General features: G+C 41.6%; 2 protein-coding genes across 2 annotated transcripts in view; both read right to left on the bottom strand.

Moving 5' to 3' along the window:
- Positions 1–7068: 7068 nt before the first annotated feature.
- On the bottom strand, positions 7069–10723 carry selplg (selectin P ligand). Its single transcript, XM_072664930.1, has 2 exons — positions 10579–10723; positions 7069–10130 (listed from the first exon to the last, which is right to left on the bottom strand). Exons 1-2 carry the CDS (start codon positions 10579–10581, stop codon positions 9174–9176), a joined length of 960 nt encoding a protein of 319 aa, XP_072521031.1. The 5' UTR covers positions 10582–10723; the 3' UTR covers positions 7069–9173.
- A 3603-nt stretch (positions 10724–14326) lies between these two features.
- coro1ca (coronin, actin binding protein, 1Ca) overlaps positions 14327–25813 on the bottom strand; it is a 39519-nt gene continuing 28032 nt past the window's right edge. The window contains exons 4-11 of the mRNA XM_072664491.1: positions 21321–21450; positions 18877–19058; positions 18612–18731; positions 18260–18364; positions 17915–18060; positions 17393–17450; positions 16101–16349; positions 14327–15023 (exon numbers count right to left, since the gene is read on the bottom strand). Coding sequence (XP_072520592.1) covers positions 14904–15023; positions 16101–16349; positions 17393–17450; positions 17915–18060; positions 18260–18364; positions 18612–18731; positions 18877–19058; positions 21321–21450 — 1110 coding nt within the window. The 3' untranslated portion in view covers positions 14327–14903. The remainder of the gene's footprint in view (positions 15024–16100; positions 16350–17392; positions 17451–17914; positions 18061–18259; positions 18365–18611; positions 18732–18876; positions 19059–21320; positions 21451–25813) is intronic.

The following is a 25813-nucleotide window of genomic DNA, read 5'->3' as shown; positions in this document are numbered from 1 at the left end:
ATCCACTCTCTGGCCACTTTATTGGAAACCCCTACTTTGTACGTCCACTCTCTGGCCACTTTATTAGAAACGCCTAGCTTGTGCTTCCACTCACTGGCCACTTTATTGGAAACCCCTACTTTGTACGTCCACTCACTGGCCACTTTATTAGAAACGCCTAGCTTGTGCTTCCACTCACTGGCCACTTTATTAGAAACGCCTAGCTTGTGCTTCCACTCACTGCTAACTTTTTTGGAAACACCTACTTTGTACATCCACTCTCTGGCCACTTTATTGGAAACCCCTACTTTGTACGTCCACTCACTGGCCACTTTATTAAAAACGCCTAGCTTGTGCTTCCACTCACTGGCCACTTTATTAGAAATGCCTACCATTTACTTCCACTCACTGCTAACTTTTTTGGAAACACCTACTTTGTACATCCACTCTCTGGCCACTTTATTGGAAACCCCTACTTTGTACGTCCACTCTCTGGCCACTTTATTAGAAACGCCTAGCTTGTGCTTCCACTCACTGGCCACTTTATTGGAAACCCCTACTTTGTACGTCCACTCACTGGCCACTTTATTAGAAACGCCTAGCTTGTGCTTCCACTCACTGGCCACTTTATTAGAAATGCCTAGCTTGTGCTTCCACTCACTGGCCACTTTATTAGAAACGCCTAGCTTGTGCGTCCACTCAGTGGCCACTTTATTGGAAACGCCTAGCTTGTGCGTCCACTCACTGGCCACTTTATTAGGCCACAGTCCCTCTCTGATCCATTCACCACCGGTCAGTTTCTGACCACACATAGTCAGCACAGCAGTGACACTGACATAGTAGCATGTATGTAGTATGGGAGTTTTGATCACTGCTAGGTTGAGAGTGGATCTACCACCCAAAAATATCCAACCAAGTGCAGGTCTGTGGACAGAAACTGACCATGCAGAAAAACGTCTTCATGTAAATGCAGGGTTGTACTTGATCTCAACCATCAATTAACATCTCTAGAGGTAAAGAAATAGCCGCTGAAAAGGATTTAACTTGATGTGAAGTGGCATGCTTTGTCGTGACACTTCAGCTCCATCCACTCCATCCATTCTACACATATGGCTGCCCTTTAATAAAGTTCAGGGACTTCATTTGGTCTTTAGGTGGGCCCCTCTAGTCTTTAAATTAGCTCAAAGCGCTGCTATATGTAAACCGCATTTAATGAAAGGTCTGCTGCATGCTCCTCAGCTAGATCTAATGTTTGGGTGGCTCCTGCCTGTAGAACATGGCACAGGCCAAAAATGTAGCAACGTGGGTCAAATTACATCCTCAAAAGTTCAACTCTGTCATTCCTGTCCAAAGAGAAGAGGGTATGCCGAGGAGCTCTTCATCAAGAGGCTTCGTGTGAAGGTTATGGGGATAGAGATGATCCACCAAAACTGACACCAGCCTAAAACGTGGCACAGCAAAAGGCACAGCAAAATCTCATTGCGATCGCATCAAGAGAGCATACGCGTTCAGAAGGGTCAGATTTTTGGGGTTAAAGCGACAGCAGCGGCGGCACTATCGAACTATCCCAGTTAAATCTAGTCTACAATTATTTTTTTAAATGAGCAATTTATTTTACAAAACATGAAATACCATGAGAACACGGATTTCTGCCTTGTATTTTGTTGTGTGAATTGCACATTTTCTGTTGAACAAATGCAAGTCAACCATTACCTACTTTGTAAAGCTAAAAGCTCAATGGCGCAATATATATATATATATATATATATATATATATATACAAAAAGTTCAGGGGCTCCAAAATTGAGAGTTGCCTTGCCATCAGAAGGTCATGAGTTCAATTCCCAGCAGTGTCACAGCTGTCTGCAGTGACAGATTTAGGTATGAGCCACTGCTCAGGGCAGGAAAGGGACATCATAGTGTTTGACAGAACAGAGAAAACATCCCAGGCATCCTCGGGCTAATGTAAGTAAGTGCCTAGTTGTAATGACAGATTATGTCAAGTAATATCAGATGGACGTACGATCAATCAAAGAACCTTTTATGGCTGATCATATGGTTTCTAGGAAACACTGGTTGGTGTGGCGCAACAGATAACACCACTACCTGCCAGTAAACTACCACACCGTGTGTTAGACTGGGGTTCGATTCCCGGTCTGGGCGACTACGCTGCACTACACCAATAAGAGGCAACCTTGGGCAAGACTTCTAACACTAGGTTGGCCCACTACTGTAATGCGAGTAACCTTGTAAGTCGCTTTGGATAAGAGCGTCAGCTAAATGCCATAAATATAAACCGTTCTCCCTCACTGCACAAAAACTGACCTATAGCTGTAAAGAGACAGACAGTGGGTGAACCAAGGTGAATTTTCATTTTAGCTTGTGGCGGGACAACACCCACACTTTACTGTTAGAATTACTTTTACCATTAAATATAAACCATAACATATATATACAGATTATCTACATATTTGTCCCCCAATATGCCTAAATTCAGCAAATAAATACAAACATAAATTTATCCAAGGGTGTCCAAACTTTTTTCTTTTTTTTTGTGGACACACTAAACATCCCCCCCCCCAACTGTTATAACATGTATGTTACGATAACTGGAGTATTTAGTTACTTATTAGTATACTTAGGGCGTAATAATGCTGTATAAGGGGTTTACAAAAGGGTTTCTTCAAAGGTTCTTTAGTAAAAGCAATACTTCTGGTTCAAGGATTCTGCACCTTGGTGGATGTAGATGGTTCCCTCATTTTTTTGGTTTTGCTTAGAATGTATTTAACTGGAATGAAGTACTAAAATTGTGAGCTACGAAAATTTGAACTAGATGAAAACTAAAGTTGGGTTCATCTAAAAAGTAAGTCAAGATCTTCTGATCCATCTGATCCATCGTAATACGTCAAAAAAAAAAATCAACGGATCTCATCTGCATTTACACTCTATACAAGAAGACTTAACAGTTCTGATTTTATGCTATACTATGATCTCCAACCACATCTGATGAAATCTGAATACAAAAATATCCTCTAAAAAAGCATGAACCCATTGGAACCCATTCAAAGAGTGAAAAATATATATATATACTTACTAGATTTGTTTTCTTTGGTTCCTGGAGATCCAAGTGATGTCCTCAGGATACTCTCTACAGAGAGTAACTGGAAAAAGTAGTGGGAGAGAAAATCACAGGAAGACCAGCCACCTCTGCCCTGCCCTGAGAGTTGCACAGTGGTTTATGCCTAAGTGTAGGTTTCTTCCCCCCAAAAAAACTATAGAGTGGTGAACATCTCCCTCCCCTTCTCCATCTCTTTCTCCTCCTCTGTACCTCTGCGAGATGGTAGAGATGTAACAGCTAAGTGCTAATCCTCTGAGTAGATTTGATATTTCTCACAAACTGTGACTATTCTACTGAGTTCTGTCAGTAGTAAACACAGAGACCAGAACATGTAGCCCTAAGAGGTTAAGCTACCACTTGTATATCTGGACAATGTAGTTTTACTCTAGTCCTCTTTGCAAAACTGCTTAAGCTCGGTCAGGTTGCACAGGATGCGGCATGAACACCCCCCCCCCACCTAGTCCAGCCACAAATTCTCTATGGCATTGAGATCTGGGCTTTGACTCGGCCACTCCAGAACATTCACAGTGTTGTCTTTAGTCCATTTCTGTGTTGCTTGCGCCGTTTGCTTCTGCTCATGGTCTTGCTGGCAAAGAAATCTTCCCCCAAGTCGTAATTCTCCTGCAGACTGAATCTGACTTTTGCTGCATTCACTTTATTTTCTACCTTCACAAGCCTTCCAGGGCCTGCTGCCACCACTGTGCTTCATGGTGGCGATATTGTGCCTTTGTGGCGATGGGCCAAGCACAGCATCTAGTCTAATAGACAAAAAGCTCTATTTTTATCTTGGACCCTTCCACATGCCTTTGGGTGAACTGTAGCGCAGGTTTCATTTTCTTTGCCGCTCTCCCATAAAGCTTTGACTGGTGAAAAACCCAGGGAACAGTTGGGAACATTTCCTTTCCTTTCTTAATGATAGATTTAACTTCAGGGGAAGTTCGGCAAGTTTGATTTTTTTTTTTTCCTCTGGGCTGCATTGGAGCTTTCTTTTGTCTTCATGGTGTATTTTTGTAGCCAGGAATACTGATTAACCAGTGAATGGACCTTCCTGAACACTAGCAATTACCTGGAGCTATGCTGAATTTGGTCAGTCAATATCAGCTATTGTATTGACCAGGATTCCACTTATAGGAGCAATAAAAGGGTAAAATACTGAACAGGGTCAGTACTTTCTATAGGCAAGCAAGCTAACACCTCCACAAACTGGATTGACCTCATAAACCAGTAAAGCAACCTCAACAAAATACCCCAAACAATCAATCACTTCTGCGCAAGAATGGCAAAAATGTCCTGCAGACTGGGATCTCTGCCACTGCTGGAAGACCAGTATGAGCGCATGTGTCCAGTCTCACACCCCACAGGTATTTAAATGCAGCATCCTCTTGCAATGCCATCTGCAGGAGCATGAAGTCGCTACCACCTTAAACATGCAAGGTGACATTTTTTGGCGTGGCCTGTGGTTGTGGGTTGGTGGGGCCCCTAACAGTTTCTCAGTTAACTGTCATTTCCTAATTACATTACAAACTGTGGAAACTGTGGACACCTGAAAACCCCTTTCCAGCAGCACACCCTCCTACCACTGCTACCTGCCTAATGACCATGTTAAGACCTTAATGGACTCTTAACTATCTTCCACTATTAATATCACCACTATTAACTATCATTACTCTCATTACTCTGACCACCACTGCCATGACTATATTAAGTTCTACTACACCATGATTATTATATTATGATCATGATCAGAGCAGTTCAACAGTATAGATGGTTTGGTGACTTTTATCAATAATTTATAAATTGTTCTGACCAGAGAAGGATGGATGGGTTCCCCTTGTGAGTTTTGGTTCCTCCCAAGGTCTCTTCCTCCAGCTCTGACTGTGAGCAAGCCATAGCCCCCACAAGCAAGAGACCTTGGTTAAAGTTATGACAAGAGCTCAGAACTCTTGAGTCTTGCTTGGTCGTCTTTCCTTTTTTCTTTTTTAACCTTACATAAGTTCCAAAATCTTCTATTCACTGAACTATTCACAGTCACATCCAGTTTGATTAGGGGGGCCCAAACCTTTGCAAGCCACTGTAAGCTTGTCGCAAAATGACAAGACTAGAACTTGCAATAATGCCAGCATGTATTGCACCGCCCCTCCGTTTTTATACATACAAACATAAGTGTGTGTGTGCCAGATTTCCAAACTCACTACCTTCTCAGGGCCTTCTGTAGGCTCGGTCCCGAGCTTTCCTGGTCCGCCCATGGGTGAGGTTCTGTGGCCACCGGGTGGAGTTATTTTTTTCTGAGCCTAGTTTCTGCCCTCTCTCATCAGGCCTCTGCTATTACAGCCTCTCGACCCACAAATTCAGACAGACAGGCACACACACACACTCTGAACAAGCTTTAAATAAACTATGTCTGCAGGGTAAATACACAGGCCTGCTGCAGCTTACTGGAGATATGCAGGAAGGATAGAAAGAAAATAAGGCACAGTTTGCAGTTACATGTTCTTACAACAGAAAGTCTATATAAAATAAAAATATTATTTCATTATTATTTCATGTTTAACGTCTTCAAAAGGCTTGTTTTTATCAGATACAGAACAATTGTATGTGAAATGAACAACCCAAGATTAATTGCAATAAAATGCCATGAAAACCTTTTTGGCAAGAACTAAATGAAAAATCTGCCTGGATAAACCTACAGAGCTTAGCGTAGCTGCGCTGTAGGATCTGTGCTCGCGTCGACCCAAAGTACCAACCTTCCCCCACTGCAGTAAATTACACAGGGCTGCTTTTACCGCAGGAGGGAATAGAACATGCCCAGCAATGTGCGAGCAGGGACATCCTAGAGCAGGACATTCAGTAAACATCAGAGAAATTATTATTTGGATTCTGGTCTGAAGATGATCTACAGATTCGAATGGTTAAGATGTAAATAAAGTCCTTCACAGGGTTCTGGTGCGAACTGCTTAGTTCTAGAGAAATTCACCAAGCCAAATTTGTTAACAGTGGTGGTAAATGGAACGTCTGGTCTCTAAAGCTCGGCCTCTAAACTCTCATTTGCAGAAGGTCACTAGATAAATTGGCCCTGAATACGCTGCTCAAGGTATAGTTTTGTTGTGGTTTTGATATGATTGTATTAATTTTTGTTTTTAATTCATTTCTGGTGGAGGGATACATGCAGTGTGTTGTAAGGGGAAGTAGTCCCTAATATTTCACCCTTAACAACATGAGATACATGTTGTCCACTGCTCATTTTGGATTTTAAAAAAATTTATAATTTCACACCAAATCCACTCTGGACGGTTTGCAATGCAACCACTGAATTAAACAGAAATACATTTATTTAAAAAAAGAAAAAAGAAAAAAGAAAAGAAAAAAAGAAGGTAAGTTTAGGTATAGTTAATCATCTTTAGATGACCAAAAATAAAAAATAAAATAAAAACCCAACTCTATCTCTACACACAGTGATCCCTTATTACATTCATCTGCTGTACTCAGTAGTACTCAGTAGGCTGCCACACCTTATTGTAGTCATTCATGCTGCGTACCATTTGCCTCAGAAATCGTCTGTTGAAGCTAGGACACACCCATGTTGAGTTCACCACAACTGGTTTGATGATGTTTAACGGCAAATCTAATCAAAAAAGTGGGACGTACTTATGTCCCATGCTAGCACGGTTAGCGATACCAAACACGTCCACAGATAGAAGTTGGCCAGTTCTCTGTTTATAGGACTGATTTAATGAGACACAAACTATAATACTGTAATACTACAGCTTCTACTGCTGCTGATGTACCATGTGGCCATCTTGGATTTTGAACTCTGGGCATGTGGCACTCTCCAGACTTTCCGGGGGGCATTCCAGTTGAAATTTCCTACTTTGAACTCAGACTTCCCGGTCAAAAGGAACACAGCATTAGTTCAGTCTCTGACTTCCAGCTCATCTATTCCATGATTGACCCAGTTTTGACCAAATAGAGGATGTTAGTTGGATGTTTTTAATATATACAGTTGAGCCAAAACAACAGCGTAACAACAGCGCACATTCAAGAATGGAGGGTATTTTCACTTGTATCAGTAATCAATGTGCTGGACTTGGGAGAAATGGTCATGCATGAAGATCTGAGTGACTTTGGACAAGGACTACATTGTTATGACCAGAGGATCTCTAAAACAGCAAGGCTTGCGGAAGCAGCGGTGAGGACTTTGGACAGTCAAAACCACAAACTGGCAACAGGGTCTTGAACACCCAAGGCTTATCAGTGCATGAGGGCAACTAAGGCTTTCCTGTCTGGTTGAAACAGACAATAGGCATGCAGTGGCACAAGCTGCAGATGGTTTATTGATGGTTTCAGAAGGAATGTGCACCACCACACAGGACACCCCTGTCTACCGCTGAAAACACATACAATGGGCATGCGAGTGTTGGAAAAATGTAAGTAATCTACTCCGATTGGGTGCCCCGTCTTTCCTTGGAGCACATTTGGTAGGTGTTGACCACTGCATTCTGGGAAAACTTCACAAGACCTGCTGTTTTGGAGATGCTCTAACCCAGTCACCTTGTCACAAAGTCACAGAACAGCAGAGGTAACAGATTACACCTTACAGCTGCCTGCACAGCAGTCGGTCAGATAGTAACTTGACTATAGAAGAAAATTATACAAATATAAGTAAACAATCTATAATAAGTACATAACTGTAATAACTAGGTGCTAAACTGTACATTCATGAAGTTCTTCACCTCTCAGTGCTTCATATTTAAGACATTCTGCTCCGGGCTGGGTTTTAGGAAGAGCAGGACAGTTCATAGAAACAGTTGCTAAGCAGGCCCTCTGTTCACATGGAAACACGCGCTGAGTATTATTATTGAAAGACGACAGCTTCCGCTTCCCTGCTCTCAGGCACTTCCTGTGGCTGACGCCACACCACATGCACACAAAATATTTTCATGTGGGCTGAAGGCTTCGAAAAAGCGGAGAATAAAGCAACTGAAAAGTCAAATCAAGCGAAAAGGAAATGAGTAACCTAGGTGTGGCCTGTGCTTTGGCCTTCTGCTAGACATAGCAGTGTACAAACTTGCTAGCATTTGAACTACAGATTCCCTTAGTTGATGATTCGGAACGAGTCCATCACTTCTGCGGGTATCAGTCTGTACCCAACCACCAGCGATCCAGATCTGCCATCTCTGCATTCTGGGAATAGGCATGTGCAGGGTAGGTATGAACAGTCATTCAGTCAGGTTTCAAAAAAATTGCACAGATGGGAAGACTGAGGGATGAAAGATGACCAATCAGGCAATTTCTTCAGTCATAGGTTGACAACATGGGTGGGTTCCAGTCCCAATGTGGTACTTTCATTGCTCCCCCTGACACCAGCAATGCTTCTGACACCAGAAGGGTAAGGTCTTTACCGGTATCCTCCGATACATGCGAAGCCAAATGCCACCTCTTTTCAAACTGCCGCCAATGTGGCATCGCCGGGCAGCAGACACGCTCGGAGAAAAACTGCAGGTCCCCAGCTCCACAACACCAGCTAACAGATGCTCTCTTGGACTTTGGCCGTTGATGGCCTAAACGGCATGGCTCGAAAACCATGCTGACGGCTTCTTAAGAAAAGTTGGTAAACAAGGCTCATTGATTTAGCAAGCAAAATCATCCTAATTCTAGTCAATATATCTAATATTTCTGCAGGGATAACCACTTCTCAGGAATACAATTCAGTGGAAAACAAACTTAAGGAAAAAGAAAAGGCTAAAATTCTATTCTAAGTTTTTATATGGAGAAAACATGGCTAGCTTGTAATGGAAGCAAAACTATCTGGGTAAAACAAAACCCATGTATAGAAATAGTTTAACTAATCTCATAATGAGAATTTAGACATTGACTTTTTTTCCAGTTGATTTCACTTAATCTTCTTGCAGCGCAGTGGAGCTATAAGGCTCATGTAGCTAAAACAGGATGGAAATACACCGTCATCTGAATCAATTATGCACCAATTGTTAGGGTATAAGCTTAAGATTCTGCCAGCTACATTAGCCTCATAGCCAACTACATCGGTGGTTGGGGAAAACACTAGCTAGCGCTAGCTCTATGCCACACATTCAGTGTCCGGCAGAAAGCTGTTGAGAGTAAGATCATCCCCGTCTTCGTCTTCGGTGCTGGGGATCAACGCGCCATTGCTTTTGGGGTGCCTCTGTTTAGGCATGGGGTGTTCGGTGTCGTTCATGAGAGCAGAGATGCAGACCATCTCAGTCTCCTGGAGGAGACGCATCTTGTGCCTGTATCTGCTGCCAGCTAGCTTCGTAGCCAAGATGATTGTGGACGCGATAAAAATGGTTGCTAGGCCAGCCAGCAAGGCAATGGCGATGAGACAGCGGCCCACGACGCCTTCTCTCTTGGGGGCTTCGGTGGAACAAATGTGATCTTTCTTGACTCCAGTGGTGGTGGTGGTGGTAGTGGTGGTTTTGCCTCTGGTTTGGCTGCTCTGAGGCTTGGTAGATGCTTGTTTCGTCGTGGCGGAAGTGCCTATTTCAGCGCCGTGAGAAATAGCTGGTCGGGTCGTGTTTCTGTCTATAAGAGGTCCATGTGAGGTAGTTGCTATAGCAACAACTGCACTTGTGGCCTGCTTGTGGGTTCCTTCTCTGGGTTCTACTGAGGCGCCAAGCGTTCGAGCTGAACTTCCTGATGACGATGTGGATGTGGAGTTGCTCACAGGAGGCTCAGTTTGTAGAGGGCTTTCACTACCTGTAGCATTTTCGCTACCTGCTGTCCGGGCGGGATGAAGGCTTCTAGAAGTTTCGCTTCCCTCTGCTGAATGAGCTGTTGTGAGACTTGAAAGATTAAACTTCTGCGTTGTAGTATGCGAAAGCCCTGGACCACCTGTGGACTGAATGTCAGTGCTGTGTTCCTGAGAAGACCTGGAAGCTGTCATATGTTGGGTACTAGGGATCTCCGTGTTGGGTAAATTGTCGGAGATGACCAAGCTGCTCATGATCAGCAGTAAAAGAGATGGCCTCAACTCAGGTCTGTTAGTCATGACCAGCATCTGTAGCATGAAAAGAAAGCAGAAGTTGGAGACGAGGACCAGAAGCACATACTGTCTGACACACTGTTGCAAAGTGAAATACACTGCTGTAAAATAGTAGAAACCCATTTGTCCTTCTGTTAAGTTCTAATCAGGACAGCTACACTGGGTTGTCTCCTACAGCATGTGCCATCAGCACATCACCAGTACAGAAGTTCCTACTGCAAAGTGTAGCATCATCCTCAACCAACGGCAGTTTCAAACTGCTTTCAGACAGATTCTAAAAAGGTTAACTCTTCTCAGTTAACTAGGAACCTGACCACAGGATGCCATTTGACGTAACATTGCTGACAATATAAGCTAAAGTTCAAGCCCGCCAAGATTGACAACAGCATTTATCCCAGATTACACAGAAACCAGAAACCAATTCAGCAAAAAAGACAAGATAAATCTATGGACATGTACTGACCATTAACACTTTAAGACTGACGTTGGGCTGTAGGGCCTTCTTTCTGGTAAAGCTTGTGCTGCATCGAAACCCTTTCGTCGTTTGAGTTAAGTTCAGGAAGTTGTCTCAGCGTCAGACCAAGCAGAAGCTTCAACCTCTGACGTAAGTGCAGAGAACGCGCAAATAGAAAAAAGAAGGAAAAAAAAAAAAAAAAGTTCCCTAACCCTATTAAAGCGAACGACAGTGCCTCCTCCTCCAAGGTGGGCACCATGTTAGAAAGAAGGAACAGTACAAGAGAGTTCAACAGTTAATATTTATTTTTTTGATAGCTGTTGAGATTCTCTGATACTTGAAGCAAAATAAAAAAGGGGGAGGGGATCAGTACAAATATGCACAATTTACTTTCCTTGTATTTTTGTTCAGTTGGGTCCTTTAAAATGAACAGGACAGTGATGGCTGTACGTGCTTATGCAGTCTGGTGGGAGGGGGGGGCAATTAAAAAATAAAAAGAAAAAGAAAAAAAAGAAAAAGAAAAAAACAGTTATTTACAGAACAAAAAACTGAATCCCATACACTAAGCTTTCTAGTTCAACCTACAGAAATCCCTTTCAGTTTCATTCCTTGCCACCTACAATACTCCATTCCAACACCGCAGCATATCACAACGAGCACATCATGGCAACATTGCTTACCTCACCCTTCACCCTGATAGAAAAGCGACTCCGCTTTCACATATCCTAAACTGAACCATGAAAACTGGTCTACAACCAGTGGAAATACACCATTTCTACCAAGACCAAAGGATGAAACAAATGGTCTACTATGAAGGCCTTACCGGCGTAACTGCGACCAGTAACTGGTACGTTTCACTTACACAGTCACAGAACCTGAGCCAAAGGACTATAGCAAATAAATCCTGGACACAACTTGACAAGAATAGACTTGCATAATACTAAATGGACCCTGCTGTCATTTTTTTTTTTTTTTAGTAGAAACAAACACAGTTTAGTGATTTTGACAAAGACAACATGTTAACCCAGCCAGAGCTGAGGAGGCACGGCACAGTGTTTGTTAGAGTGTTCCTGGCTCCAACACGCGTTGCAACTCTATACCTAATAATAAACAAGCTACCGACGAGTTGGTTTACAGTACTGTGCAAAAATCACCCTTCATGTATTTCATTTCCAGTCAAAACAGCCAGTAAGTACAAGTTATTTATTTTTTGGAGATGGCCAGAGAGAATCCCCTTGCATAAAGAAGGGGTAGGGCAATAAAGAACAAGTGGGGACAAAAACAGGATTTTCCAAAACTGATTAAAAATGAAAAATGGGACCTCTAACAACCATACAAAACCTGGTAGACAACCTGAAGCTTTTCATTTTTGAGAGAAAAGCTTTGCTTCATTAAGCTCTAGAAGACAGTAAAGAGACTGCAGTTGTTTTCAGATCAATAGATTCAATCAGCCCAGTCTCAAGATCATTTAATGTGTTTAGGGTGACTTTTTGACATTAAATTTAGAGGCTAAATTTAAAGGCTTCTGGGTCATTTTCAGGCACAATATACATGTTCAGTGTCCCCCGTGCCAATACTGAAAAACAAATAACTTGCACATGATGGCCTTACACAGTGTTGTAAGTGACATATCAGTGAAACCTATGGTTTTTAAAAGACTGGAATGGGCTATTCTTGACCTACTTGCATGGATTTAGAAGGTTAGGAAGGTCTCATGACCCACCACATGGTCTAAAATTCTACTAAAGTAAAGGCATATGTTCACATCAATCATACTTCACTAGTCATCACACTAGTCTATCCATTCAGAGGGACATGGTAAATCTCCACCTTCTGAACACTTCCTAGTCCCATCTTTGCATACCAAGTATTCCTACTATCTCACCCAATATGGTAAAGTTAGCCCAAACTGCATGGAACCTACCAAAACCACTACGTATGGGGCCCATTCTTTTTCTTCTGTAGCTCACGTTACACTAGCTCACTTTCTCAGTTAACCACATCAGCATTTTTGGGTCAAGTTTTCCTGCCCTGAAGTCATTTGATCTAAAAAACTAGGAGATGACCACGGCCAGCAGCAAAGCTACTGCATTGTCTGTGTGGGTGGTGTGGTCAAAACTAAAGAGGATGTCGAACACCTGAGAACATGTCTCAGTTCCCGCTGGAATGCATTATATAAAGACAAGATTCAAAAGGATTTATATTATTCAAAAAAAAAAAAAAAAAAAAAGTTTAAAAGGAACTACTGGGGGAAGAGGAAACAGACAAACGTGAAAACAAAACAGCAACGCACCAATGAAAAATTAGATTCTGACAATACTATTCGCTCCTCCATTACCTCATGGACCACAATAGTATGGTTTGCATAAACTCTACTGACCCTGGTGACCATTGGAATGTAAGCCTTGCTATGTGTCAAGGTCATTGGTTTGGTTGTATCTTCAGTGGTGAGCAGACGGTCTAGACAAATCTAGACCCTCTAGAGAGATCTGGTTCCGCACAGCTAACAGAGCAGGGCAGTCATTTGCTTCTGAGCGGAAAAAGGAAGCCATGCGTGGGATGACTGTGGCAGTCTATGCCCAAACATTCCTCATTACTTATTTATTTATATAAAAAAAAAAGAAAGAAAGAAAGAAAGAAAAAAGTAAGCGAACTCCTGAGCTTATGGCTTTATGAGGTTTAGACTGTATGACTGAAAGCCGTCGGAAGGTTTTGGCTAAAATAAGGAAATTAAGTGGGTTTGGTGTAAAAGGGTTCACTGTAGAGAAACTTGTAATCGTCTTCACAATGTTCGTCAATGGAACCATGGTCACCATGGCTAATTTTCCACTGTAGGGCCGAACAGTTCTGAGCATGGAGGATAACCGCCCTGGTGCCTTTTCCACACGCTTACAAACCTGGCTGAGACAGTTTTTTTTTTTCCCAGCACAATTAGCCAACCATACTTGGGGCAACAGAGCCGTTCAGTGGGAGGGCTCAGTGGCTTAGGTATCCACTGGTTTCATTCAGCACCACTGTGGAGAATTTTTTCCTACAATGTAGCATTTCACACCAAACCACATCCACATTCAAGCCCAAGTGTTAACTCTTAAGGGGTTAACCAGCTGCTCACTGTGGCACAGTTTGGCTGAACTATCGCATACTTTATTACACTGATGTTTTATCAAACATCTCAGATGAAGATGCAAAAGGATGCAAAAACAAAGTCAAAAGGGTCAGTAATTATTTAAAGGTGCCATTATTCTTTGACAGATCCACTGCTCTGACAGCTGAGAACACACATAGATAGTGGGGGCAAAAAAAAAAAAAAAAAAAAAAAAAACAGGAATGTAAAAAAAAAAAAAAATCAAAAAAAAAAAATCAAAAATTTAATTAGGAAAAAAAAACTTTATTGCATGCTTTCAGCATAATGAGAGGATGCTTTCGGGAGAGAGGCAAGTTGTAAGGAATGTCAATGGCAACTATAAGAACCAGACTGGAGAATCATCTACTCGATACAAGTCATTTCAGCACAGGAAAGCTCAAAATACTTACGTTTTAAATGGGCACCTGCATAACAGAGACTTAAGACTCTTTCAGTAGGTAGATGCTGTTTTACTCTGCTGATCTGTACATTCAGTCTGACCGTACACATATGCCTGGTTGGTTAAAATCAGCTTCGTTTTTTTCCAAGTATAGACATGTTTTAAACCGTAATATCATGGTTCAGATGACCCCCCCCCCCCCCCCCACCACCACCACCACCACCACCACCATCTCCACTGCATTACCAGCCTATTGCATTGTCCCTTATTAGTACAAAGTCTAAAGTAAGACAAAATGAAAACGTTAAAGGTCAAATACTGTCAAGGAGGTGCCCCTAAAAGTATCCTCTAAAAATTTGGCAACAAAAGAACAGGGGTGAAGTGGGACGGGGAGTAATGCAATACTGATGGCTCTTAATTTCAACATCTAAGCAGGTCACAGGTCATGTGAATGCTTCGCACTGGAACGCCGTTCATGATTTTTGACAATAAGAAAAAGAAAACAAAACAAATAAAACACAGGGAGTGAGGTTTAGTAAAAGCTAAATTCTTCAATCAAGTGAGAGACCTGCTTTGTCTCTCTCCCTCTCTCTCTCTCATTTTGCAGATATTATGGGTTCGGAGAGTTAGAAAAGGAATTTAAAAAACGGGGAAAAAAAAAAAAAAGTTCATCTTGGAATGTTGGTCGGGATCGTTGCGAGGCAGGCTTCAGACGGAACGCTGTCGTGGTGATTGGCAGTGACGGGTCCCGCCCACCTGGCCAACAGAACATCCTGAACAGTAGCTGGGTGGAAGGGGATTTGGGTCCTTTTAGATGTCCATCTTGGACAACTGCTCCTCTAGTTTGGCGATTCGCTTTTCCTGACTGCTGACCAGCTCTCTGAGAGACTTGATTTCTTTCAACACCTCGTCCAGCTTCGCTTCGCTTTTCTGCAACACAGAATTCAAGGGGTCATTTCAAAATCTATTTCAAATCACTTTGAACTAGTAATACAATAATATGTACAAACAAGCTATCATTTAAACATTGCGCATGTGTCTGTATAATGTGATGTATTAAGTGTCCCTCAGCTGGGTGGTCCCACAGTAGCCTTAGTAACTCAAAATTCCACAGAGAGCATTTTATTTGAATACTTGCTGTAATTATGACAAATCTAACCTTGCTTGTGGGATGTTTCCCTTGCAAACGTCCTACCCAATAGTTAGGACTGCCCCTACCACACAGTGCTACCAGTGCTGGGAGAGTGAAGGCTAGCATGTTCTTCAAAGTCAAATGAAGCCAGCCAACCGCATCTGTTCAAACGGTCGTTAAAACAATTTCACTGGACAACTCCACACGCTTGGAGGAAAACACTAACCGTCAGTTCTTACATCCACTAACAGACACTAGCATTGTGCTGAGTGACCATTTCAGGCACTAAACATTTTAAAGAGTATCTGAATGTAAATCTTCAACCAAATCAGCAGCCAGTTCTTGTGCAGTAAATCAAACACCAGGTGTGTTGGGGTCAGCATGCACTGCTACAGTACATGTCAGTGTGAAAACCTGTAAGTATGTGTGCACATATGGGCTAGCATAGCAGCTCATGTGATTACAGATTTAATCTGGAAGGTGATGGGTGGAGCCACATTTGCGGTCTCTGTGATGTGGTGTGGTGATAACAAGCATCAAACATGAAGGCAAACTTAGCAGTGATGAAGCGTATGCGGATTGACCCTCTATTGCCTGCCTATAACTGACCATCATTTCAATGCCAGGTGTCGATATGCATGCAGCGGCTGCAGGAAAACATAATTCATAATTCAAGTCTTGCAATTAACTTTTCAGATTCATAACTGGACAGCTAGAAGGAATGGAGCACAAATGGTCAGGAAATGAACTGCTAAGCTCAGCATTCATGAGCCTCTTGTAAGAGATAAGAGTGTGATGCATTTATGTGCGATAAGGACGTGAAGAACAAGGGGAAAAACATGAGATGAAAAGGCAAGAAAGTGAAAGAGACTCACAATAGACGGGGCTGAGGTGGCTGTTTTGGTGGCAGGGTTGGTGTTCTCCGTGTTCTTGCTCATCTTGGGCTTGTTGTCCAGAATGTTCTTCTTGACCACCTTGAGGTCACGGTTCTTGCCGGGGATGTAGCCGTGTTTAAGGGAGATCAGGATGGGCTCGCCATTCTTTCCCTCAAACCACTCTTCGGCCTCCAGAGCGCAGTCCGGACCTGCGGTATCTGGATACAGGTCATCCTGGAACAGGTCAGACTGCAGAGAGACAAAAGAAAACCGCATGGCATGCATTATGGGATACAGTAAGGAAAAAGTGAAAGATGCAAAGTAGACAGCTAAACTCTAAATAAGCTAGTAGCTAGTAAATAAGCTAATTTCATTTAATACAATACAGTGTTTAGATTCAATGGCTTTATAAAAAAAAAAAAAGTTAAAATAGCAAGTGGCCAATACTGTGCCTTATGCAATATTAAAAAAACCTTGATAAAAAGAACTACTCCTGATTCTCTTTATGCTTATTTAACATTAGAAACTGCTTAATCTATTAAGACTGTCTTGAAAGTAGAAAAAAATATTCATAATGCAAGATAATGACCATACAGTCAAAACTGGAATGATGTGTAAGAAGCTAAGCGCAAGGTATCGGACAGCTAACAACCACCTCCTAGCCTAATGCTTTGGCCTTGAGCAAACATGACAATCATGGCGCAACACCCTTGCCACAAGCTAATGCACTATTCGCAAGTAAACACTAATGCACCAAGCCAACCCACTAACCCTTAGCTAACACACTAACCACAAGCAACTTCATTTACTCCTGTGTGTTGCACTTTTGACACCCATGTCTTGGACAATACCATGCACTGTATTGTTGCATCCCTAGTACTTTCTCCTATGCTGTGATACCCAACATGTTTCAGTTCAGCCTAACTAGCAAGCCCTTCACTAGTTTAAGTCAGATGTATATGAAAGAGAGGCACAAGAATTAAATTGAGAACCAGTAATGTCCTGGGATGAAACAATCTATGTATCAGCGCAAACATAGGAGTTTGTGGCTAGCTAAAATTAAAATATGGCACATTTACTCATTTTTACATTATATTAAAAAACCTAAGGTTAGAAAACATATTTCTAAGAGCAAACATATTCCTCATTCTTTAATGCTCCCCCTAAAGCATTTCAAAATCCTTGATGCTGCTTTGAGAGTCTTTGAGGCATGAATGACACTGCTCACAGTGCCCTCTGGTGTCAGATGACTGAAAGAGCAGTACTAGGTGAAAAGGGTAAAAAAGGCTCACTTTTCTTGGCACGGTCATGACGATTGGCTCACACTTCCGCTCATGCAGTTTGTAAAACCTAAAAACACACACATTGATGTAAATATATTTAATAAGATGTTTGCATGCACAGGAACACGGGGATAAAAAGTCTGCACAATGCAATGAATCACTGTTCCATTGCAGCCCTGCTCTACCCACCTAGCTTAGATGTTTAACTGCATGTTTTTGACATATCCTTACTGAACATTTATGTAGATTATGTAAAGATGTTAAACATTCTGTTTTCTAGGCTATATTGTATAGAATGCAGTCACCCCAATTCAGGACAGTTAGGAAATAAGTAAATTAGGTAAACAGACCTTTCCATTCTCATGTGGACCAGTAGTTGTCATGAAATACTAGCCGTTTATTAGTTGTCATAACAATAACTCAAAGTACTGGTTTAATTATCTATTTCTTTATTTTATTACAGTACAAGTCTAACTGATAATTAAACAACAATCGGGTGATTAGTCATAACTGTGACAGGTCTGTCCTCACCTGGCAATCTCACACTTGTTGACATCCAGGCCTCTCTTGGGCATGTAGCCCATGCCCCTTTGAGGCTCCTTGGTGGTGAATGTGTTGAGGTAATGCACAAAAGGAGCCTCGTCCGTGATCTCAAAATAACGGATGCTGCTGTCACCCTGGCAACACAATTCATTGAAAATTTCAGTTTTTACATGACAATATTTTGACTCAACTAAAGCATTTAAGATGACGCTATTAATTAAAAAACCACAGGACATACTCCTTTTCCTGTTAAAAGAATACATGTTACGTAAAGGTAGGTGGTGGGTGGGGCCTCTCCAGGAGAAGCTCCAGCATGCTTAGTGGCTCCTTTACCTTTCCACACAGGTAGACCACATTGGTGTCAGGATCATAGAAGGGCAGGAGGACACCGTTACTGGTGTCCATCTCATGGACAGAGATCGGCTCCTCCATGTTTTGCTGAAAGAGAAATCAGCAGAGTCAGCAACAGGACACGTGGCACACACATTGCAATGTCCTCTCCTCATCAGTAGTATTAAGTCCTAGGCCTAGAGACCCATAGATAAGTATAATTTGGAGATTTCCCTGCTCATCAGATTCAACTCATTACATCATTAGACTGTAGTTAATCAGGTTTAATGGTAACGATAACACAACACTCTGTGTAAAAAGTGTAAAATTTGGTCTGTGCATGCAAACAACCTACCGGGTTCCAGAGTGCAAGCTGTCTCTCGCTCATGCGGCTGAAACCAGTGGTAAAGACATTCCCATCAGAGAGAAAGATGGCTCTCATGGGCCTCGCTCCTTCATGGGCCTTATCCTTCTCCTGTAAAAAAAACAAAACACAAAACAAAACAAAAAAAGACTTAACAAACTGCCTTTACCCTGCTGAACCCTCAACCATTTGGGATTCAAGCCTCCATCCTGAACAGAAACGTGTACAAGACTGTAAGATGTTCCGCAGTCCATACCGCTATGATCTCTTCCTTGCGTGGGTCGATGACCCGAATCTTCTTGTCCTTGCAGGCGGTGCAGATGAGGCTGCCATTGCGGTTCCAGCAGGCACTGAAGATGACATCCGGGTGCATGTCCTCCAAAGTGATCAGAGCCTCCCCCGTGCCCACATTCCAGATCATGACCACATTATCACACCCTGCACGTGAAAGGGAAATTTAAAAACACCGTACACAAACAGCACTAATTATATACTCTATAGAGTCTGAATACAGTTGCAATCATAATTATTAAAGCTCCACTTTAATAATTATAAATAAATAAAAACAACTTTAAGCTGTTTGCAATACACCAAATCAAACAAGACCTATTTAAATAGCTCAACACAACTAATTGGTACTAATTTGTCACCAACATTCAACACAAAATGCCGCTTATGACGACTGCAGCCTCAGAATTATTCAACCCCCTGAACAGAATCCATTACAAGAGCACACATTGCCTTAAAACGCTATAAACTATTCAAAGACGTTTTGTGATTCTGTTCAGTGGAGCGATCAAACAAAACTGGACCGTTTGGGCCTATGGATCAGCGCTATGTCTGGCGGAGGAAAAATTAGGCATACACTGAAAAAAGCACCCTGCCAATTAAGCATGGCAGTGGCTCTTTGACGCTCTGGGGTTGCTTTACTTTCCTTCTGCAGCATGTGCAAGGAAAGATGGATTCAATCAAGTATAAAGTATGCCATCTGTGAGTAAGCCAAAGCTTGGGCGACATTGGCCCTGCCAACAGAACAATGATTCCAAGCACGTCTCAAAGTCCACAAAGGCTTCAGGAAGATTCTGGAGTGGTTGTAACAGCTGGCTGACTTGAAGCCCACAGAAAATCTTTTGCAGTAGCAAACCCAAGACCATTAGTGAACTGGAGGCCACTGCCCATGTGGAATGGCTAAGATTTCTCAGAAATGCTGCCAGAAGCTGGTGTCGCAGAGATCATAACAGTAGAAAGGTGCTCTACTAAGTACTAAAGATGCTCGTCATTAAGGGGTTGAATAATTCTCAGACTGCAGAAGTCATTAAAAGTGGCATTTGGTGTTGAATCTGCAGAAGAACGCACTTGTTCTAGTTATTGCAAATTAGGCTTGTTTGGTTTGCAGCACACAGCAGAAAGTTTGTGAATTTTGATAATAAATTTGCTAATATATATTTAAATTGCAGCTGGACATACTGGATTAGCAAAAGTAAGGCACTGGAACGCTCACCTTCTACAGTCTAAATATACATATGTCTGAGCAATATACATAAACAGACTAATTATACTAATAAGGAGCTGAAGTTGTGGCCCAACCTAACTTTTATCTTTTAACTAGTGTCCTTTGCATTGTGTACCATTTCTTGCTCAGGTTACGGTACAATGTCAGCTTTTCAAACAGAGTGGAAAAAACAACAAAAATAAAATGAGGGCAAAACAGAGAAAGAGAGATGCAATGAGGGAGGAACGAGACAGATAGTGAACACAACAAATCTACAAAACATGGTGATTAAAAGTCATTATGAAACATTTTTTGCTGTTTCACAGAATCTTGCAGGATAGTATGCCACATTACCACCGCTGCCACAAAGTTTTGGGAAAATTGTATGGAGACACGACAGCGACTTCGGAACGTGCAGACACTGCCACTGCACCAAGCAAGCCAGAATATATACAGAGAGATAGCAATAGCCTTAATACAAAATAAACTCTTAAGAGTTAACCCTGCTTTTGTCTCTACTGCCTTTACTGTCCAGGGAAGTCTTTCAAGTAGATTTTGGAGCATTGCTGTGAGGATTTGGTTGTATTCAGCAACAAGAGCGTTCGTGATGTCAGAATGTTGAACAATCCCCACCTCGCTTCATCCCCAACTCCTCAACTCATCCCAAAAGGACAGGATGGAGCACCAGTCATCGTCCCAGAGAACACATTTCCCCTGCTCCACAGCTCAATGCACACACCTGGCATTAGACGTGGTGCCAATAGGGTCACATTTATCTGTTCCAGAAAGTCCTATTCGATTGGTAAAACTTCTCTACAGGGACTAGACTAGCTGCATGTGTGCATTTGCACATCTGAGTCAGCAATGGGTGTGACCTAACATAGCTGAATGCCTCCATCAGAAGCAGTGTCCAGAAACGTTTGAACAGTGTGCGTTAAATTTGGAAATTGCAATAGCATGTTACCACTTTTACTGTCTCAGTACAGATATTGAAACCTCAAGTGCTGGCCAATTCAGGCTAGCCTTTTCCGAATATTTGCACCAGCATTTTTGGTACCATAACCATTACCCATAAATTTCCTTATTTTCTTAATAATAACATAAAAAAAAAAAAACGAAAAAAAAAAAAACAATACGCTGCAAGAAGGTAAAGGGTCCTAAAATGGGCAGTGCAGTGCGTGTGTGTATGAGCAAGTGGTGTCGGTCACCTGCGCTGAGGAGAACGTTGCGGGCAGTGGGATGCCAGGAAATGATGCCAACTCGTTTGGAATGACCCTCCAGCACAACCACAGGCTCCGCCATGGAGGTCACCAAGCCATTCTCAGGAATCTGCCACACCTATAAAAACACAAGAAGAAGCAGCAATCACATTACAATTCACAGTGATTGCAAATTGCTTTCAAATCATGGTTTAACATGCAAAGTGTGCAAAGTTAAATAATTCTAGGCCCAAACATTAGCTCTGGATGTAACGCAGCTCCTTCGATATATTTTCGAGGTGTCATTTTGGCAAATAAACTTTGTATACTTTTCTCACGTTACTGAAATAAGCTAGATTAATAAAAATACGGCTAACCCAGAAAAAAAAAAAAAAAGACTGGGCTTATTTAATTTAGTATTAGTATTCAGTATTGTTTACTATTGGCAGTTTTGATACTACACTTTGTATTTATTTATGTGTTAATTTATATACATACATACATGCATACATACTATAATAATATGCAATATATATATATATATATATATATATATATATATATATATATATATATATATATATATATATATATATATATATATATTAAAAAAAATTAAAGTATCATGGTATCAAGTTCCATTTGGGTTATAAACTAATTTTCCAAACCACATCATGCTCATATTGGAATAGTACATAGTGCACTTAGAAGAAGCAGTCTGTAGGGGGCGACAGAGTGTAAATTTTGCACAGATATAATGAAGCTCGTTTTTTTCCCCTGTTTATTTTGATTGCGAACACTGCAGACACTGTAAACACCAACTATGACTTAACACGGGATCAAGAAAATAACCATTTCTAGTAGAAAACAGGAGCCAATCTGATCACGGCAATTCAGATCGACTTTGTCAGTTGTATCTCTTCAGCTTCCATATCTACAACTCTGCTCTCTCATGGTCATATGCATCTTAAACTTGGTATTTGATGCACATACAGCAATGGTTTTAAAACATGTCTCAGAAATGTAAACATGACAAATGAGCACTTCACATTTTACAGTCCATCTAACTATGGTGTTTGAGAAAGTGAAAATGCATAGTTACATGTTTCCATACAAATTTATTTACATTACATGTAACCTGTTGCCAACTGAAGTGCATGCATGGCGCGCTATTTAGTGTAAATGTTACCACGAAGAGGTGCAAGTCTAGTCTGGTCTAGTTGAGGTTTGTTTAGCCTTTTTTTTAATCATCACACTTGAGCTTTTACATCTAAAACTATGGCTGGCTCAGTTAAACATTAACTTTTTGTTAACAAAAGCGGGAAGCAAATGCCTCTCATTGACACCAAAGCTCTAAATAAAACTACGTAGCTGGTGACTGGTGGGAGACAGTTAGTGCTGCAGGAGTTCACAGAACTTGAGTGGAAGTAAAACAGCCCTCATTTATGGTTTTATGTGGCTCAACAAAATAGGATTTTACCTTTTTTAAATTAATTTAAGATGTTGTTCTATTCTTAGCAATCTGTCTATTATCACATTATTATGCTTCATATAAATGCAAGCCATTGTCCGATCAGTTTCATAATACGATGTTGTTCCAGGTACCCAACCTCCACTGCGATATTATTACCCTCTCACATTACACTTACTCTAAAAATACCATTACAAGAGCACAGTGAATGCTCTAATCCACTAGGACTCAAATTACTACTGTCTTGACAAAAGATCAGCAGCTTTTGACCATAATCGAGAACCAGGGGGTAGATGATACAGTATGATTTGAAAGTATTATACTGTAAAAATACAGTACGATACTTTTGGCCATTCTCCCAATATACATCACCCGATTTTTGTAGGATTTGTAATGATGAACAGACAAAATGCAGTAATCACAAGCAATCAATCCAATTAAACAGGATTGATCACTTCCTCTTTTAGATTTGTTTTCAGTGCCACTGATGGACGCTCAGAAAAGTGCATTGTGGGATAATTTATCATGATATTGTTATGTTGCCCAGCCCTACCTAGAAGGTCTAAAATACATTAGAATTTACTGGTCAAGATGTGTTACTGTGTCGTAATTTGACTGCCTGCTTTTATTTAGTTTGAACAGAATCAGTTCAGCTTATTTTTCACCCGAAACTCTATTAAAATCAACTGCAACAATCAACACACCGCAACAGTCGAAAAAGTGGAACAGCAGAACACGGACATTCACGTACATGTCGCTTCCATGATTTTGTTCCCTTGAGAGAATCAGGGTCGAGAGATGACAAAAGGCTGTTTTTGCCATGCTGGAGGAAGTCTATAACCTCCAGAGGGGAAGTGAGAGCAGCACAGCATATCACAACTGACATAACCTGCATACACGGCCAAATAAGGAGTGGAACTCTAATCAACAGCTTGGAAGACAGCAGGATCCGTCAGCTCATTACTACAAAACTTGAGGCTGGGGAATCAGTGTCGCAGCATTCGTAAGGCTACATGACACCTACATAATGCTTACGTTCTTATAAAGCCCCTCGACTCTGGAAAAACCTTTTCGATAGTCTCAATCTTCAAGCCTAGGCTAACCGCTCACTTGAGTTAAACTTTTGGTAATTAAGGTTTTCCTTTGTTGCCGTTCTCCCACCGATTGCACAGTCGACTCAGGTTTGTGGACGGTGGAGCAGATGAATGCCAGGGTTTCAGGATGCTCATTTGTCCGTTCTAGCTTCTGGTGTTCTCCTTTCAATAAAGCGGTTATAGTTAGCCGTAGTCATTTGACTACGGGGGCCCAAACATTTACACACATACAGTGCCTTGCAAAAGTATTCGGCCCCCTTGAACTTTTCAACCTTTTGCCACATTTCAGGCTTCAAACAAAGATATGAAATTGTAATTTTTGTGAACAATCAACAAGTGGGACACAATCGTGAAGTGGAATGAAATTTAGTGGATATTTTAAACTTTTTTAAGAAATAAAAAACTGAAAAGTGGGGCGTGCAATATTATTTGGCCCCCTTGCGTTAATACTTTGTAGCGCCACCTTTTGCTGCGATTACAGCTGCAAGTCGCTTGGGGTATGTCTCTATCAGTTTTGCACATCGAGAGACTGAAATTTGTGAACAACAGTTTTCAGCTCTTTCCACAGATTCTCGATTGGATTCAGGTCTGGACTTTGACTTGGCCATTCTAACACCTAACGTACGTACCTACGTAAAAAAAACGTACATACGTTTATTTGTGAACCATTCCATTGCAGATTTTGCTTTATGTTTTGGATCATTGTCTTGTTGGAAGATAAATCTCCGTCCCAGTTTCAGGTCTTTTGCAGACTCCAACAGGTTTTCTTCCAGAATGATCCTGTATTTGGCTCCATCCATCTTCCCATCAATTTTAACCATCTTCCCTGTCCCTGCTGAAGAAAAGCAGGCCCAAACCATGATGCTGCCACCACCATGTTTGACAGAGGGGATGGTGTGTTCAGGGTGATGAGCTGTGTTGCTTTTACACCAAACATAACGTTTTGCATTGTGGCCAAAAAGTTTTTTAACGATTTTGGTTTCATCTGACCAGAGCACCTTCTTCCACATGTTTGGTATGTCTCCCAGGTGGCTTGTGGGAAACTTTAAACAAGACTTTTTATGGATATCTTTGAGAAATGGCTTTCTTCTTGCCACTCTTCCATAAAGGCCAGATTTGTGCAGTGTACGACTGATTGTTGTCCTATGGACAGAGTCTCCCACCTCAGCTATAGATCTCTGCAGTTCATCCAGAGTGATCATGGGCCTCTTGGCTGCATCTCTGATCAGTCTTCTCCTAGTTTGAGCTGAAAGTTTAGAGGGACAGCCAGATCTTGGTAGATTTGCAGTGGTCTGATACTCCTTCCATTTCAATATGACCGCTTGTACAGTGCTCCTTGAGATGTCTGAAGCTTGGGAAATCTTTTTGTATCCAAATCCGGCTTTAAACTTCTCCACAACAGTATCTCGGACCTGCCTGGTGTGTTCCTTGGTCTTCATGATGCTCTCTGCGCTTTAAACAGAACTCTAAGACTATCACAGAGCAGGTGCATTTATACGGAGACTTGATTACACACAGGTGGATTCTATTTGCATTTACGGCATTTAGCAGACGCTCTTATCCAGAGCGACTTACAAAAGTGCTTTGCTATTCACCCAAGAAAAACCTCAGCTAGTTAGAATAGACTAATAGTTCAAAGATACCTCTAGGCTTTAAACATTACTAAGCACAAGTCAATAAGGTGACCACAGTACTCTGCTACTCGTCCAAGTACTCTCTGAAGAGGTGGGTCTTCAGTCTGTGTTTGAAGACAGCAAGCGACTCTGCCGTTCGGACACTCAGGGGAAGCTCGTCCCACCACTTTGGTGCCAAGACAGAAAAAAGCCTGGACGCTCGTCCATTTATCATCATCATCATCAGTCATTTAGGTCAACATTGGATCATTCAGAGATCCTCACTGAACTTCTGGAGTGAGTTTGCTGCACTGAAAGTAAAGG

Source organism: Salminus brasiliensis, chromosome 20 (assembly GCF_030463535.1).
Source record: "Salminus brasiliensis chromosome 20, fSalBra1.hap2, whole genome shotgun sequence".
Classification (NCBI taxonomy): domain Eukaryota; kingdom Metazoa; phylum Chordata; class Actinopteri; order Characiformes; family Bryconidae; genus Salminus; species Salminus brasiliensis.
The sequence above is the reverse complement of the archived record's forward strand: the minus strand, read 5'-3'. Positions and strand labels throughout refer to the sequence as shown.